The 18,096-nt window shown below is 39.6% G+C and overlaps 1 protein-coding gene across 5 annotated transcripts in view; it reads right to left on the bottom strand.

The window, feature by feature from the left end:
• Positions 1–18,096, bottom strand: part of MYO9A (myosin IXA) — a 181,436-nt gene that overhangs the window by 97,828 nt on the left and 65,512 nt on the right. For 4 of the 5 annotated variants that reach the window (XM_075764809.1, XM_075764810.1, XM_075764811.1 and 1 more), the window contains exons 4-8: positions 14,214–14,276; positions 12,810–12,909; positions 9,958–10,014; positions 5,639–5,736; positions 2,881–3,007 (exon numbers count right to left, since the gene is read on the bottom strand). In XM_075764809.1, the coding sequence (XP_075620924.1) occupies positions 2,881–3,007; positions 5,639–5,736; positions 9,958–10,014; positions 12,810–12,909; positions 14,214–14,276 (445 nt within the window). The remainder of the gene's footprint in view (positions 1–2,880; positions 3,008–5,638; positions 5,737–9,957; positions 10,015–12,809; positions 12,910–14,213; positions 14,277–18,096) is intronic. The other variant, XM_075764813.1, reaches the window with a different exon arrangement.

Genomic DNA, 18,096 nt, shown 5'->3' with positions numbered 1-18,096 from the left:
TTCTTGCATCATTTTGCTATGCTCAAGACCGTCTTGCCAAGCACCCAGTGGCTGTATGAAAAGAAGTTAAACTATTTGTCAACTAATATTATTTTTATTCCAAGATAATTTTTCAGTCTTAGCGAGTAATGCCAGGATCTAGAGGGGATTAATAACTTTTTCAAGTCAATTCATATTTTCAGCAACAATGGCGTGAAAAGCAAAACTGTATAGTGTGTTCAGTGACCACAAAAAAAAAAAAAAAAAAAGAAGTAATAAAAATAATTACCCAAATGAGACAAAATACAAAGTGTCAAATGTTTCAACCAACATTTTTGGTCTCTGGCTGAGAAGAATTCACTACACAATTTAGAGTTGTAAGTAGCTAACTAACAAAGTGCAATGGATGCTCTTTGTGATGATGTTTCATCTGTTTCAACCCTTTTGGTCAAAACTGAGCAAGAATGACAAAAGATTTATTCAGGTCTGCAAAGGCTCAGCACTAGAGAAAGAGAAACTAAGCCTCTTCTGAAAATGAGATTATTGGCTTTATTTCAGCTGACTGGGGAGTGGGTCTACTAGAAACTTTACACTTGGGAGGCAACCAACGTCTCCAATTGCATGGATAAATTACCATATAAATGTAACTTTAAGGACAAGCAACACCACTTGCCCAAACCCAGCAATGTATTTCATAAGATCATACCCGAGATCTGCGCTGCCCTGATCTAACTAACAAGCATTTTCTGCTCTATATGGTCATTTAGCTTGAAAAGAATTACTCAGGTCCAAAGAAATGTATGCTAGATTCCAGTGCTTTTTCAAAATGGTGAAGTTTAAAAAAAAAAAAGTATATTTTTTTACATATTGTTGACACTATCTGCAAGTGACCCTGGTATCCACGCTCTGCGCTGTATCAGACCACGGCACTAAGCCACCCTTGGGTCTATAACGGTTCAATCGATGCACCATTTCACATATAGACATGCAAAAAATAACCCAATACCTTCCAGCATGCGGATGTTGCAGAAGAGTTTGTTTGCAGAAGAAAGCAAGGGCAAAGACCCAAAGCTTGAAACTTTTTCAGATCTCTAAGTCACTCTCTTATTCAAAACTTTTTTAAAAAACGATTACTTCTCTAATGACTTGGCGCTCTTGCTACGGCCATTTTTAACAGGGTAAGATCAACAACATTCTCCTCCAAACTCATATTTTCCTTCTGTTTATTTCTGCAGTCTCCAAGGCCAAGATGCAAAGAGCATCCAGCTGCTTATACCCATATTTTACAGAAGCTCTCCACTCCCTAAATTCAAAACATTAATGAAGTGCTATGAAAATCTGAGCGCACCGATTCCCAAGTTCTGTAAGTAGTGAGATAGCACATCAGTTGTTTAAGGAAAGCAATGAGAAAAGCATCACGCGTACGCAAAATGACAAGTTATTTTCTGACGCTAGCATAAAATTAACAGAAATTAACCTTCCACGCTGTCCAGCGAGTACAAAGGGATAAAGGTAATAGCTGTTTTAACCAGCTACAAGTACGACATTTCGGTAGCCTTTGGAGTTACAAGTGGCTTAGAGCATTTCCAGAGAAGTGAGACTGCAGGGAGAGTTTCTGGCCACCTATATTCTTTAGTCTGGAGAAAAGGAGGTTGAGGGGAGACCTGATCACTCTCTGCAGCTACCTGAAAGGAGGTTGTAGCCAGGTGGGGGTTGGTCTCTTCTCCCAAGTAACAAGTGATAGGACAAGAGGAAATGGTCTCAAGTTGTGCCAGGGGAGGTTTAGATTGGGTATTAGGACAAATTTCATCACCAAGAGGGTTGTCAAGCATTGGAAGAGGCTGCCCAGGGAAGTGGTTGAGTCACCATCCCTGGAGGGATTTAAAAGACGTGTAGGTGCTTGGGGACATGGTTTAGTGGTGGGCTTGGCAGTGCTGGGTTAATGGTTGGACTTGATGATCTTAAAGGTCGTCTTCAACCCAAATGATTTTATGGTTCTGTGATTCTATATCCACATCCAGAGGTTTTGACTTCAGCTCTTGAATGTGGAAGATAGGCGCAGGACAAGTTGGCTCACTGAAGTGAAGACTTTTCTCACGAACAAGTAATGCCACAGCTTCGTAAGCTGCTCGGGCTAACAGGGCAGCTCTTGCAAGAATTTACTTAGTGTTTTTCCCTGATTTACAGAATTGGATACAGCCCTGGGCCATCCGGGCTGAGACCTACAAACCCTTCCCAAATGATGCTGGCACAGCAATGACTCATGGAGGACAAAGTGCTTTAGGTAAAGGGTCTTAAACAGTAGATAGCATCAAGAGGTTCTCAAAAGAACTAGATAAATGCATGGATAACAGGTCTATAAATGGGTACTAAAGGGATGAGATGAACCCTTCAGCATCTCTGAAGCAACCTTTGTGGATAACAGGGTAACAACAGGCAGCAAAATACGGCGAGCGAGCTCAGCATCTCCTACAGCCAACACCTGAACCAGGAGAGCGGGCTGATGGTCTGACAGTTGCTCCAGTTTCTTACACAAGTATTGGAACAGACATGAGGAGCGTTGGGGAATTTTGGTGAGCTGATGGTTGGCAGTTGAAGAAACTACTGTGTTGAATGGCAGGTTTTCATTCCATCTAGAACTAGTTTGCAATGTTTCAAATTTTAATCACAGAAACAGTGTTTTCAGTCAATTAAATCTGAATCTGAAAACTAGGGGAAAAAACCCTATCATTAAAAACCTCATCAAAAATCTTTATAACTTTTCACTGGTAAACACGAACAGCCCATATTAAAGGTTACACAAGAGAACTTACCCTTCAGTGAAACTGGAAATAAATTCTATTGTAAAACAGAGGTGACTCATTAGGTGTGAACATTACAGGACGGAAAACGAAGGCTTACCTCCAGCAGGTCCGACACGATAGGTAGTATTTCAGGGTTACAAATATCAATGGAGTCATCCCGGTAAGTCTTCTTTTTGTAACGGATATTACCCAGGTGTAGTATCGCCGACAAGAGAGAGAAAATTCTAAAGAAAATAGAAAAGTCATTTTCACTCGGTTGTTTTTTACTTAAAGCTAATGAAAAAGCAAACCACATCCCCCAAAATCCAAGTGTCATCTTTGTATTTGATTCATTCCTCTAATTTTCAATCCGAAGCAGTTTATGTCCCAAATCTCCAAATGTTTCCTCAAAAATGGTGCTCAAATGAAGCATCTAATTTGCCTCATGTAAAAAAATATTTTCACTTATTCAAGTACCAAACTTCCACTGATATGGCTTTCTTGAAAATTATTCAAGACATCAAACCCATGGTTATAAAATGGCACTCCAAATTATAAGAAAAAAAAGAAATCCTCGAGTAATCTAGATATCCAGACTAAATATCTGTTGTGCCTAAATTAAGGGGAAGGCTGGACTCAGCCTTGCAGGGATCCTTCTCAGTCCCCTGGCACACGTATTTCTCACCGTCTCAGATCTAGTCCTGGATAGAAAGCCCACACAAAAGAGCATAAATGCTTTTATAATATATAAGCAAACTGAGACAGAGAAAAGATGTTACACGTCAAGTAAATTTATCCTTTTTCTTTTTTTTTTAAATTTGATCACTTTTAAGTGATTTCCTCACTCCTCTAAAAAAACCTATTCTAAAAAACTAACTCTGAGACTGTTGAGTCACGGCTGACTTCAGCAATAAACTGTTTGTCCCTATTTCTACACTCTCCAGGGAGCAAAAAATGACTAAAATCAAATTTAATTGCTAGCCATGCCACCAGCTTGTCTGGACAACACACCTTCACCTCTCCAAGCCGCCCTTCCTGATCTCTAAAATAGGGATTCTGATTCCTTATCGTGAATTACAGGGATGCAATTATAAACATTTCTCTTCTGTAACTCTTTCCGCAAAGGTGAAACCCCATGTTTTGCTATAAACAATCACTTCTAAAAGTATAGTAATACTTAAAATGTCCTTCCTTTTTATACTCAGCTGAAGGTGGTTACTTATTCGTGTTACAGTTGTACAACGCCAAGCAGAATAAATCTGCTCGTATAGTGAAGAACCGGCTATATTTTTTGACACGCAAAATTCACTAAGAGAAATACAAAGACTTTTGTGCCAAGAAAAGTTATTGCGCCGTAAATTAAAAGAGTGAATTTACTGTGACATCCAACTCCGCTCAGTCCTGACGCTTACTGATTGCTTTACTCCATCAATTAAATTCTTTTACTGCACCCTAAACAGGCTTGAGAAAAACTTTGTTGCTGAAACCTGATTCTTCAAAGACGAGGAACCACACTGACATAAATTTACACTAGAAGTACGTATATTTGGGTTTATCCACGTGTGTGGAACGGAAACAGAAAAAGCAGTCTTAACTTCATAATTGATTTGTTACAATTTAGGGATAAAGGATGAGCTCAGGAAAAAGATCCTTGGCTGGGTGAAAAATTCTTGGTGGAGAATGTCTCACAGTTAAAGGCTTCTAACTGGTGGCTCAGATACGTGTTAAAAAGCAAGAAAAATGGTGCTGAAAAAAACAGGAGGTAATCCACCCAGTTGCAAAAAAAAAAAATTAATATCAATGTTATACGTTAGCATCTTGAACACTATTTACCCAAGGTGCTGAATAGGGTTCCAAGGGCCATTAGTACAAAGCAGTAATTTTCTGTTCCCACGTCAACCTCCAGGATTTCAGACGGAGAGAACTACGATCATTCAATTCTTGTTTGAACATTTTGACTCAAAAAAGCACAAGATTTCTCATTGTGTTCCAGCTATTGATGTGCTTTTCAGCAGTACTGACAACATCAAAACCATACTCACTTTGAGGTCATTTCTTAAATACACATTTTTCTACGCCTGTTACTAACCTTAAGTAACGTATTTGTCAAATTCATTCAAACCTACTCAAGACTTTCAAGCCGATGATCAACACCAGAGGAATTATTTTGTGGTTTCAGTTGGCGACAACCCTCATGTCAAGCCATGCAATTCCTTGCTATCAGAGGAAGGTGGTATTGCAACCCAACTAAAAAGTCCAGTTTTTCAACCAGCACTTCCAGTGAACGAAGTGAACGAAGGCCAGTTGGAAATGAGTCCACAGAACCAGCAACTGCATGCAAAGGATTAAGTATGATGGCTAACAATCGGAATTTCTGATTAAATCAGGATCTGGATTCATAACGTGCAGAGTAAGGCATGACTATTCATGAACAGTTGAAAAATACTTCCAGGTGCCAACTTCGTGCCAACGCTCCATTTGCATAAAGAGAATCGTTAGCTATAGTAATGATGGGCATATTTTGTTTATATCATTAAATTTTGGGTTGCGTCAGAAGGGATCTTGAAGACCCTCTACTTCCAACCCCCTGCCCAGGGGACACCCTCCACTAGCCCAGGTTGCCCAAAGCCCCATCCAACCTGGCCTTGAACACTGCCAGGGAGCCAGGGGCAGCCACAGCTTCTCTGGGCAACCTGGGCCAGGGCCTCACCAATTGTTCCTTCTCACCAACCCGATGTGTTACGTAGAGCTCAACAGTTACGTCAGCTCAAGTCAGGAGAATAATCTCACTGGTTATGGAGGTTATATTAGTTAACATAACTAATTAATTAACTGTAGTTAATCTCCAAGCTTATCGATATGGAAAATAAACTCACTGCCTGCGAGTCTTGGGAAGAAACCCCACCATCTCCATGGCTAGTTGTAACCGCTCAAAGTCATGCTTCAAGTCCTCCCCTTCCACGGAAAAGCAGTCCTGTTGGGTTCAAACAGAAAGATTAAGCACTGAAAGAAATTAAGATCAGAACAGGTCCAGATGGCCAAGTCAACACTTCATAAATATCATTTAGTGATCTCCATGCCTTTTATCGGCGACAAGAACATTTCCAGTCTGGCATTGGGAAGTGAGATATCCACGAGGCCCCATTGACATCATGGGGAATAACCGTGGTGGATTACCCCGACACCCAGCCCAGGGACAGGGGGATTCACAGCACCATAGCAGATATAGCCAGAAACAGATACACGATATAACAGCAGACCAGGATTAGCTCCAGTGGCAAGGCAGAATTTTTCTTCTTAAATATTAGAAAGAGTAGGCATAATTAAAAGTTTGATTTTTTTTTTAAATATTCTTTTTTAAAATTTGATTTTTTAATTTTATTTTTTAAATCAAGCTGATTAGGAGAATCTGCTTCTACAAGGACGTTATGGAAAAGCTAACCAGAGTGCAAATTTCAATCCAATGATTATTTATTGTATGCACCAACATTTTTCTCTTTACCACGTTTTTATCCAGCCTGGTGAGATGGTCTGTCAAAGGACACTACATCTCCACCACAAATGCCTTGCTTTGAATAGTCTGGACCTCAGAGAGGACCATGTTGGTATACCTTTCCCAAAACAACATTTTTGGCTAATTTTTCCTTATTTCCTAGGCTTAACCTCTAACGCGAGAGGTGAGTCACACCATTCTAAGAGTATGGCGAGAGCTTGTCAATGGGGGGCAATTAGAATACAAAAAGGATGTGAATTAACAGCAGGATGAAATACGTCACACATTTACAGGCAGTTTATTCCACATTAAGACCTGTTCCGTTAGGAGTTCCTATAACTAAAGAGGAAGAATTCAGTTTTAAAACAGAATGCACATAATTTCACGTAAAATATCAGTGAATTAAATCCTGCATAGGAAAGGGAAAGCTTTAAATATAGTTTTCACTAACTTTAACTACCAAGACATTTTCTAAAAAGAATTCAAAATCCACTACATTTTACATTTCCTGGAGGCTAATGTGCCTGAAGAGTTTGTTTTTCAGATGATCCCCAACCTGAGGGCAGTCATTGATACTTTCAGGGAAATCCGGTGACATTCTGGACCCAACTAATATTGTCCTGCACCCATAGTTAGGGGACGCAGTTAAATTAATGCTCTTTAAATGAGTATATAAACTATTAATGCCAAGTTCCTTTTGCTCTGGCTCACCTTGCCCCCACCCCAGGGATTATCGGTTATTCTCTCACTTCGTAGCCCCTATTTAATAGTTTTTCACATTGCTGCCTATAAAAATTCAAAATTAGTTTACTGTGTATCACACAATATAGTGTTATCTTATATCTCATAATATTTTATTAACACTTAAATAGAGACTTTCTACAAGTTCATCCAGGTATAGAATTTAAAAACTGCAGCTGCATTTACAGTAACAATTAATTAAACAGCTGTATCCACATAGTTTCTTTTGGTTGGTTGTCTGTAAATCATAGTTACCACATGAGCAAATGTGCACAAATTAATTCTGAAAGTCTGCATTAAACAGAGTTACATGAATACTGCAGTGAACGTCATTAAACAGGTACCAAGTAGTCACAGGATGATGACTGTACTTGAAAAGACACTTGCACGCACTTATAGTACATAGAATAAATCATAAATATAGAATAAATATAGAATAAATACAGAATACATAGAATAAAGTTATTTTATATTATCAGCTTTGTGTCTCAAAGCACCTATCCCCATTTAAAGCCTCACAACTGTATATTCGTCCCACTCTGTAGCATCATTACAGCTACTGATTACGGGGAGAAATTCTCATTTAAGATATTTATTTCAGTATAGGATAGTACTCAAACACAATTGTCGTATTCCCTTGACTGAAAGCTACAGAAGTTCAACTAGACAAGAAAATCTAAATTTTTTTATCAACGGTCCTCCGTTGATAAAACAACTTAATATCGCACAGGCAAAGTGAATTTAGAGACGTTGAACAGAGTCTTGAAAATGACCCATTTTAACAGACATATAAGCTGTCTGTGCACCTTATCCAAAGGAATGCAACAAAGACAACTACACCACATATCAGTAAGATCATCAGGGATCAGCAATGGAATTATTTACACCATAAAATATTGGGATAAGAAGTTGTCCCTCCTAAACGCAAACCTGACCCAAGCAGCTTCCTTGAGCACTACACATATGCTGAGAAGGACTTGGAGAAGGTTTCTCGCCCACTTAGGTGAGACCTGGAGTCTGCAGGACAAAAACGTACCCACGAATTCTGCAAATAAGTCTTTTTTTTAAACTTTTTTAAAAGATACCAAGTGTCGCTTTTAGTGGCGCTCCACATTCCGGGAGACAATTTCATTTTATGGCACCATTCATCCAAAATTGAGTCACGAGTCAACAGCGAAATACCATAGACAGCTCCGAAGTAGCACAATCTACGCCAAAGGCAATTTAATTAAAGATTTACATAACAATTGCCAAACTCATTAATCCACATGGAAAGGCCTTTTGCAAATTATCTACTTAAAAGCAGATGCTCTCTGTAGTGTTTCAGCTCTGTACTGTTTCCTAATGGATGATAAATGGATGATAATTACAAAAAAAAAAAAAGGAGTTTCCTTGATATTAGGGCAGACAAGCATTACAAAGTCCATGCCCACAGACCAAATTCATTGCTAATATTCCGCCGGGGCAATTAGTTTCCCAGCAAAAGTGAGTCCTCCGCTTACTATCGTCACGTTGAAACAATCCACGGATTTCCATGGCAAGTTTAAAGAAGAAATAATAAATAGGGTTTGTTTATAAACCAGATGTCTGCAGCGGGTTGAGTCCGTGGTTAAGGAGAGAGGTCCAGGGTATGTTTAAGAATGAATCACCGACTGAAGCAAAGATGTGATTTACCACGAACATCACAGAAATCGATCCTGAGCAAAATAAAATACCAGATAAATAGCCAAATTGTAACGGCACGTGGTTTTGCTGTAACGTGGTAAGTCCCAAGCTCCTGAGCTGGCAGGGCATTGTTGACCCCTCCAGGAGAAGGTGGCAAATTTGGGGTTTTTTTTTTTTTTCATTTTAATTCCCAAGTAAATTGCCCTAGCCCGTTCCCTTAAACAATTAAGGCCTTTGCAACATGGCACAGCGTATTAAGGTATATGGAAAAGCATCTGCTCTTCACTCCCTGCTCTTGTAGGACCTCTAAGGATGCTCAGGTATTAAGGATGCTAACACAATATTCAACATTTTTAAACCTTGGGGGGTTAGACTCCCCTTCCCTCCTCCCCTCCTAAGGATTTTGCAGCTGAAATCTTGCTGTTAAGACACTTATTTAGCCCAAGTGAAACCCAGCTCCTTCACAGATTACCTCTGACTCTTCCAGATGCATCAGCTAGAGTTGGGCAACCATCAAACATACAGCAAAATGAGCAGGAACAACATGCTGAAATGAAACATGCTTCCCCGTGCAAGACAAAACCAACAGAGACCATCACGGGACACACAGACACCCAAAGCACGTCGCCAACTGAAGCCGCCGCCTCCGACTCGGTTGCACGGGAGAAGCTGGGGAAGGGGGAGAAGCTTCGCCGTTCCCTTTTCTGGGGTCAATCCATTTGGAAAGGATGATCATGTCAGCAGAACTGGTTTTGGGGAGGGATTTTTTTTGCATTCTGAATAATATCAAGATTTGATTTTTTTCCGCAGATGTTTTGGGGGTATGGGTTTAGTTTTGTCTTTTTTTTTTTCCCTGGAAGCTGGAGAGCAGATACACTGCTATCACCATCATGAACTCATGTATCTCTTAGGGCTTCAAGAGACTGATTTGCTGTTTTATTGAAAGGAATTTCAATTTTCACATTGCTGCCCTATCACAATTTCCATAAATCATCAGGTATTATATCAAGAAGGAACAAAAAACCCCCTTAGTTTGCTAAAACTTGATGACCATATCCAACTGTTGAAGAAGCTTTCCAGATGGAAGGAGCCAAAAAAGGGCAAGGAAAAAAACACCTGTATTGTCATGAGCTAATACACAAGCGACACCACTCCAGGCAGAGGAAGGGAGAGGGTAATGAACAGGTTAAACTTAATTTGGCTTCATTTTCTGCTCAGGTCTTGGTGCACCTAACAAATTCAAGTGAGCAGCAGCCCCGCACCAGCAACACAGAAGACGCGGGTACTTGTACTGACCGGCTCAGAGTCATAGCAATAATCATCCCAGCTCTGTCTGAGGGGTTTCTTTGTCATCTGAAAGCAAGGCAGACCGGGTTAAGTAGTGTTCAGACCAAAAATAACTCCCACTACCTGCTCTTTAACCAGGGCAGCAACGTCAACTTTCCAAGTAAAATAATTGTTGTTATTCTGCATAGTCATTCTTTCTTTTTCTTTTTTTTTTTTAAGGTAAGATTTATAATGCTTTTGCGCTTATGAGGTTCTGATTCCTACTTACAGTGTTTTCACTCATGCAATAAGCTTAATGGATTTTAAGATCTTTTCTTTTTCTCCACGGTTGGAGAAATCTTTGGTTTACCTAGAGCTGAAGAGCTATTGGTAGAAAAAAAAACAAAACAAAACAAAAAACAAACCACTGAAGAGCAGATTTTTTTGGTTCTACACTCAACCTCTGCTCTAGACACGTGTAAGTGCTGGAAAAGTGCAATTCTCCAACCGATTAGAAAGCAACACTTGAAAGCTTTTTAGGAACTTCTATCTTTTTTCCTGAGGACGGAATTGAGAGAAGTCAAAGGACACAACCAGTCTCCGGGCTCAGAGAGCGGTCCTGAGATGGAGAGGACACATGGCACCACAGCTCCTGATGAGCTTAAAATAAGGACTTCATCCTGCAAATCCCTACTTTCAAAATGGATAAATGTGAATAACCAGTAGAGAAAATATTCAGCAAGTTGCAGGGTATGCAATGGCAGGTACACCTGCCATTGGTATGAGTTATGGAGAAGTCATCCAAACTCATGGGATAGTTTAAGTGAATTTGCTCTTAAAAAAAATTAAAATCTTTTTTTCTCCCAATCTGCTCCCTGCATTTACAGATCAACAAAATACCAGCACATTTTGTTGAAATAGCTGAATAGATTATTTCTCATCTGCAATGCAAAATGCACGTTTGTTTCGCATAACACAACGTGAGCTGAGGAACCTGGGAGAAAGAAAATAATGCTTGACTCAAGGATTGAGTCAGTCCCTGACTTAAGGGGCCCGGTTCAATATTTTATAGCTTTTCAATTTTAATATTTAATTTTTAGTTAAACACTTTGGTTCATTTCTCAGCTTGTTCTTTTTCCTTTCAAAAAGGCAGGGATTTCTCAAGGACATGTTTAAGAAGTTACTGGAAAAGCTCAGGGGTCATTTTATTACTTTCCCCTTTTATGTTTCCAAAGTTTCTTTTCCCTATTCCTCCACTTCCTTTCCCCCCCCCCCCACTTTTATCTCCTTATTTTCCTTTTTTCCCTTGCTTGTAGGGCACGGGAGAGCTGTTACTGTATTGTCAGAAAGCCTTAGTATGAAACGATGCCCTGAACACATCTACAGGAGCCATTTTCCCATTGTTATCAGTGTTAAATGGTCTCTCTAACCCTAATTATTAAAAAATTAAAAATTATTATAATAAACCCCCTAAAAATTCAGACCATCACTCAAGCCAAGCCCATGGCCTGCTTCCCCTATCCACTGGACGGAGCTCAGCATCCTTTCTCCAGCCTACTGGCCCACAGCACCTTAATTTAGATTAAAGTAAATGTTTCGATCTAAATTATCACGTTCTTATTAGATCTATGCATCACACATCATTGGATTTATTATTTTATTTTAAATATTTATGTCCTAGAACATTAAGCTGCTATTAAAAAAAAAAAAAAAAGGACTATAATTAATCGCAATGTTTTGGACTAACATAAAACTACCGGATTGCCTAACAAAACCTGCGAATCTGACAAAACGTTCGATCCAAACGATCTTGGCACTTTCCCGCTGCAAAAACTGCAGTGCAGATGGTCGCGAAGATCACACCACGTTCTCCAACCAACGCCTGAGGCACAAAGGCAGCGCGCAAAAACCCTTCGGCTCTTAGTATGTTACTCATTTGTGCGAATTTCCCGATCCTGCCAAGAGTGGGTGGGAGTCGTTAATATTACAATAGATTTTGGCTTTGATAACCCGCTTTAAAAAGATCTTTTAAAAGCCCTGGGTAATTGAGACGTATTCTGGAGTTTAACTTATATTTCTAGAAAGACTAAAGGCTATTTGGATGGCACTGTGCATCCAAGTTTCTCACCAGCTTAAATCACTCTTTATCACTAATCGTGTTCCAGCTGCAAGAAAATTGCAATTAGTTAAAATCAACATATAACCTAACTACTCTTCCACATATTCCTACTCCTTTTTTATCTTTTTTTTTTTTTTTGAGGAAAAAGCAATAAAGTCCCTATTCACAAGCATCAGTGGACAACTGCATCTCAAATACCTGAAGTGAATCACATTTTCCAAAGTACGAGTTTATTTAGCCATTGGTAATACCTCGCTCATTTTTAATTCACACATTTTCAATGGTTGCTGAGGGTTTATTTATATTAAACTTATATCATTGAATTCAAAGGATCATGCTAACAGCCAGCCATGAAGCTACAGAATTAGGACTACCTCATGCAAGACGTTATACCCTGAAGAGCTACTAGTAGCACGCATTTTCCCCTTTTCTCCTAACTCAGCAGACAGATGTTAATGAGTAAATGACATTCACACAGATAACAGGTAAATTATCACTGTTTCTCCCTTCGACGATTAAAACGAGAATATATTTAACATATCCCAGGTAGGGGGGAAAAAAAAATGGAAAACACTGATTTAATTTTTTTCATACTACAAGGTGTTGAGACTGCCAATGTAGATTAATTTCCAGTGACGGAAGGCTGCTTGTAGAGCATTAAGAGAATCCTTTTTTACTACTCCACACCTTTTCTTTATTAGCATTAAATATCAGCAGTAGACAAGGCCAGGCCATGTATTGTATTCCTGTACAGTATTCCCACCTGGTTGAGGTAATGATATTCCTCAGGCTGCTTCAGATGAAACGCTGATCTCTCTTCCTCGCTCGCTCCTGCCAGGAGGTAATAAAATACGTGGTAGTTCCTGGTGACAAATGAGAAGGAAAAAAAAAAAAAAAAAGATGTTAAACTTCAAAACAAACAGCAGCATTAAGCAAAGAAGCGCATGTAAAACTCATAACCTGATTTTCCAGCTTCCAAACTCAGAGCTGAACCTGTTTAGAAATGGCCCGTACCCACTTTGCAGTGATGCAAAAGAGTAAATTAAGTAATGGAGAATGCGATCCCTCTTTTCCAGCCAAGGACATCCACTGCCCTAGAATATCCTTAAAGAATTCCTAGCCAATAGCGTCACATTTTCCTCGGAAACACGTGCAATGCCTACGTATTTATTAGAATCAAAACACCGTATTTCTTTGCAATGTAGAAATTATTATTATTTATAATACTTTACTGCCATTAAAAAAGGTAATGATTTTGCAGTCACAGTTCACTATGACAGAACGGAAAAATCTTCAATTTTTACAGCTACTCAAATATTCAATATACTTGAATATAACTAATACTAAAACCACCCCAAGTGATGCTCATCTGTTTTGCTCCAACACAACTCTAACAGGGATTAACGCTAAGAGTGCAGCAGAATTTCTAAAATTAATACTTTGCTTTTATGTTGGATGTTTTCCAAGAGGAATCAAGTTTAATCATCTTGCAACACCCAAGAGTACGTTTGTCAAAGACGTATGTGCTATTTAACTTCGGGATCAGCCCATGAGCATTCGAGAAAACTTCTCGTACTACATCTGTCTCTAAAGAGAAACACAGAGTTGAAAGACCACTAGAAGCAGCAAAATTATTTAAAATCAGAGTAACAATTACTGAGAGGGGAGTACGTAACAAATAATATGTTACAATTAGGAAGGAACAATTTGCTTAAATTTGTTGTCTATATAATTTTAGCTTTTTCCAGAGGCCCTTCTGATGGCTTCAATGTCTTAAGAACTGTAAAACAGAATTTAAAGCCCATCTTCCCCCTGTATCTATTTAATTAGATATTAAATAGCTTATAAGCTGCACAAGACCCCAAATGGTACGTATTAATCCATATGGCATGAATCATAAAGACAATGGAAAATATAAGTCCAGGACTGTCAATAAAATAATGGAGTTTATTTTCCCTGGGCAGTACAATTCCTTCCTAAACAGCAAAATATAAAATGCATCATTTCTCTTTGAAGCACAGGGTTAGGAGTGTGAAAATCCTGATTCCGCCCCCCCCCCCCCCCCCCCCCCCGTGCCAGCTCCAATGGGGATTTAAGCTATCTGTGCCACGTTATCGGCACGTACAGAAGTCAAAACCAACCCCGTAAGCAAAATATAGGCACTTACCGTTCATTGTGCTCCTGATAGACTAGTCTTGATTTCTCCAGGAGGTACTTTTCAACATAAGCTCTGGAAGGAAAAATTAAAGAGTTATTCATTGACCCAATATTCAACTTAAGTGAACAGAGCTTTACAGCTTAGTACGCACACATACACACAAAAAAAGTTTCAGCCTTGTTTCACTTAGTTATATAAATTTCTTCCTAGGCAGAACAAGCCCAATATTATGTTTGGCTTTTGAGGTTTTTTTGGTTTGATACAAAGCCAACACTAACTTAGATGTGAAAAACATGATCTCAGATGCATTAGCCTAAGGGCAGGGAGCACAGGGGGAAATTTTGACAGCAACGAAGAATCTCGGATACCCATTTAATCCAAAGGCAGCGAAATAAAATTGCTTGCAGACCAAGATTTGTGCACGCAAGGAATATATCTGGGTGCAAAAGTTTGCAAGATCAGATTTAGCTGCAGAATCAGTCCCCAAATCACCATTCCCTCTTCCAGAAGAGCCACTTCTCGACAAAAATTCGGGTTATTAACTTGTGGCTATGGACAAAAAATAAACAATTGCAAAAGCTCCTTACTGGAGTTTACATTTTAGTCTAAAAGCCTCCATAATAAACATGTTTAATTTACACATTAAATACTCTTTTCAAGCTTGCAGAGCTAAAACAAGCTTCGACAGGTTTTTTTCTTCCAAACAATACTAACCAGTAATGATAGGGATTTAGAAACCGGAGTTATAATTGGCAATTTTGATGATGTAGCTGTGCTTTTCCAGCTACAGACGCCCAGTGACGTGGCACCGACTTGAGCAGCCACATATGAATCAGAAAACCAAAGGAACCTTGGGCATGGTAGGACAAGGAGGTGCCTCTATGCTCGTTTCTCCCGCCACAGTCACCAGATGGGCAAGACAGACCCATTTATTGCTTGCATCTCACTAATTCTGCCCTCCTTTCACTAAATATTGAAAGAAAAATAAATCATTTGCACGTGGAAATCATTGCTACTGGAAATAGCATATCTAAACCCCAATGGGATGCTCTTGCTGGTAGAAGAGAAAGACAGACAGCAAAGCAGTATTATTCTTCTGTATCATGTGCACCAAAAAGATTTATTCTTGTTTATTCCCTGTGAGGAAGCTGAGAACAGTCTATGGATATTCCTCACCAACAGAGTTGCGGTTTTTTTCTAGCCCCTTTTTAACCTGAAACAAATTTTTCCTTTCCAAGCCACTCCATAAATTAATTGCAGGCTTGGTGAATGGATGAGGGAGGGAAAAAGGTATCAGCGTGTCCCAGATCCCGCTCACGCCCCTGGGGAGCTGCTCCCCACGCTGCTGTACGACAACCTGGATCACATCCACCACCCTTGACATTTCATCCCTTCCCCTGTGATTTCTGCTCTTATTACAGATTGAAAATAAATCACTCTCATGAAATAATTTAGGTTGGAAGGGTCTTCTAGAGGTCATCTGGTCCAAACCACTGTTTAAAGCAGGGCAAACTATCATTACTATTATTATTGTTGTTGTTGTTGTTTTAACTATTATTTTAATTATTTTTTAAATTTTTGGGGGTAGATGCAACTAAGATGCTCTTCCAGTAAAACACTCCTTGCTTAGCGCAAAGGCCATCATGTATGCATGTCCCAAGAAGAACATATGCTCTCTCTTGTAACAGGATAGTAGATGTCTCCAAATGTTTTCTTTTTATTTACCCATTGTCAACTATGTCAAATCTACCTTTAAGAGTAAAGAAAAGGAGTTCTGTAAGTATGATTTCGTGTAAAATACTCATTTAAGCGTGCTGCAGAGCCTGTACTTACCATCCTAGGTAGCACCATCTGAAATCTGAGACTGAATTTCATATACAAATACCAACATGCAAAACACCCAAGCACAGCGTGCTTGAAAGCGCCAGCCCGTGGTATTTGAGATGCGACCTCATGCCACCGCACAGATTTACCATTATATTTAATTAAAATGTCTCCTATCTGGCTCTTCTGCAATTTTATGGAGCATGTCAGATCTTGAGGCTTTTGATCACCTTATGAGGACTGAACGGGTTGCGAAGACCTTCCTCCAGAACTCGCTTATCATCGAACAGGACATAATAAATTCATAAAGCTTTCTGGGAACGCACTTAACTGTAGCCATTGCTCACGCTCCATCAATTTTAAAGACATCTTCAAAGACTTCATTTCGTGGGGTGGGGTTGGCTGCTTACTAAATCTCTCGGCTATTACATCTCTTAAGTTTAAATTCGCTTCAAGTTTGGGGTCATTATATTCCTAGGGTTTGTAAGCAAATATCCCACTGCTATTTTCAGCCTACGAACAGAGCAAAATTCTGATTCAGGGCCACAAATTACAGTTACATTAACAAAGCAAATAACATGCAGAATACAGGACGATAGTTGACTCAGGTTGCGCTTAAAATCTATGCTAAGTTTTGAAAAAATAAAAAATACTTGTGATCTTCTTTGTAAGAAATGTGGTCTCGTATGCCAGGAACAGCTCATAGGGGTTTTTTTAAATGTCTTTTCATTAGGGCAGCCCTGCAAGCTTATAGCAAAGCACAGTCACATTACACCATGCAACCGAAGACCAAAAAAGTGCATTTTTCTTTAAAGAGAGAAAATTCCTTTTATTTTATGAACTGGAGTATACAAATACTATGTTATTTGCATTTATCTGCCAAGTATAAATAGAGGCCACTTCCATAGAGCTGGCATAGCATGCCAGGAGAATATATTGTTAAGGCATTTGTTGGATTCTTTTTACCCTGTATTCCAGTAGGGATTAAAAAAAAATTAGGTTTATCCTTTTAACAGAACTGTTCACCAGAATTCAAGAAGGAGAAAGAAAAAAAAAAAAAGAAAAAGAACATCAGATTTGACGTAGGATGAAAAAACAGTGGGAAGGTACACAGAGTACCCAAGCTCGTTTGAAAAATTAATGGAAGCTATTTGTGTGATACTGTTCTGCTGGAAAATAAGAAAGAAAAGATTTTAAAAGCAATTCTCTAAAATAAGAACAAAGTCCCAGCAAGAGATCTCTTAGCTAGCTGCAGAAATTATACAGCCCCTGGCACGCCACTTCTACTCTTCGTTTTTCCAACTGTGTTAATTAACCTGGAGAAAAAAAAATGGAGTTAATGTAGCCCTGCTCATTTAGAGCTAGCTTGAGTCACTTTGTGATGACATGACACCGTCTAAATTGTCTAAAGCCAAAGAGAAAGCCAGGCTTAGGTAAGCCCCCCCAGAAGTTTTCATCCATAGGCTTCCAACCACGCCGCTGCGGCTCTCCCCAGGAGAAGGACGCTTGGAGTCACAGCTGTACGTTCCGTGAGCTTTAGGTAGCAAAAGAGATGCTGAAATAAAGCGTGGAGAACCCCGATGGATACAAGCATCTCCCTTGCAATGGCCAGGAGGGGGGAAAAGAAAAAGAGGTCCTAACTGGTCAAGGACTGACTGGGTTAAAGAGAGATTTCAGGGCAAAGACAGAAGCATATGGGGAATCGAGACAGCGATCAAGAGGAGTCCGGCACCATCGCCCCTGTAACACCCATCAGGCAGCTGGAGATTAAATCCCCCCCTTGGCTTTCTCTCCCTGAGACGGAGCAAAGCCAGCTCGCTCAGCCCCTACTTCCCATCATACGCTGCAGCCCCCTAACCCATCCGAGCTAAAGCGTTCCCCTCGCCTGCCTTAACTGCTCTCTTAAGAGGAAAAGCGCCATTTCAGCTTTGTTACAAAGTTGACATCATGATTAAGGAGCGGTCCACCGGCTTGAAACCGGCTCTGGTATATTCACACTTCAACGTGCAGCTCAGATAAACCAACATTTTCATACCAATGGATTTAAATACACTAAAAAAAAAAAATC

This window comes from Balearica regulorum, chromosome 12 (assembly GCF_011004875.1).
Source record: "Balearica regulorum gibbericeps isolate bBalReg1 chromosome 12, bBalReg1.pri, whole genome shotgun sequence".
NCBI lineage: Eukaryota > Metazoa > Chordata > Aves > Gruiformes > Gruidae > Balearica > Balearica regulorum.
The sequence above is the reverse complement of the archived record's forward strand: the minus strand, read 5'-3'. Positions and strand labels throughout refer to the sequence as shown.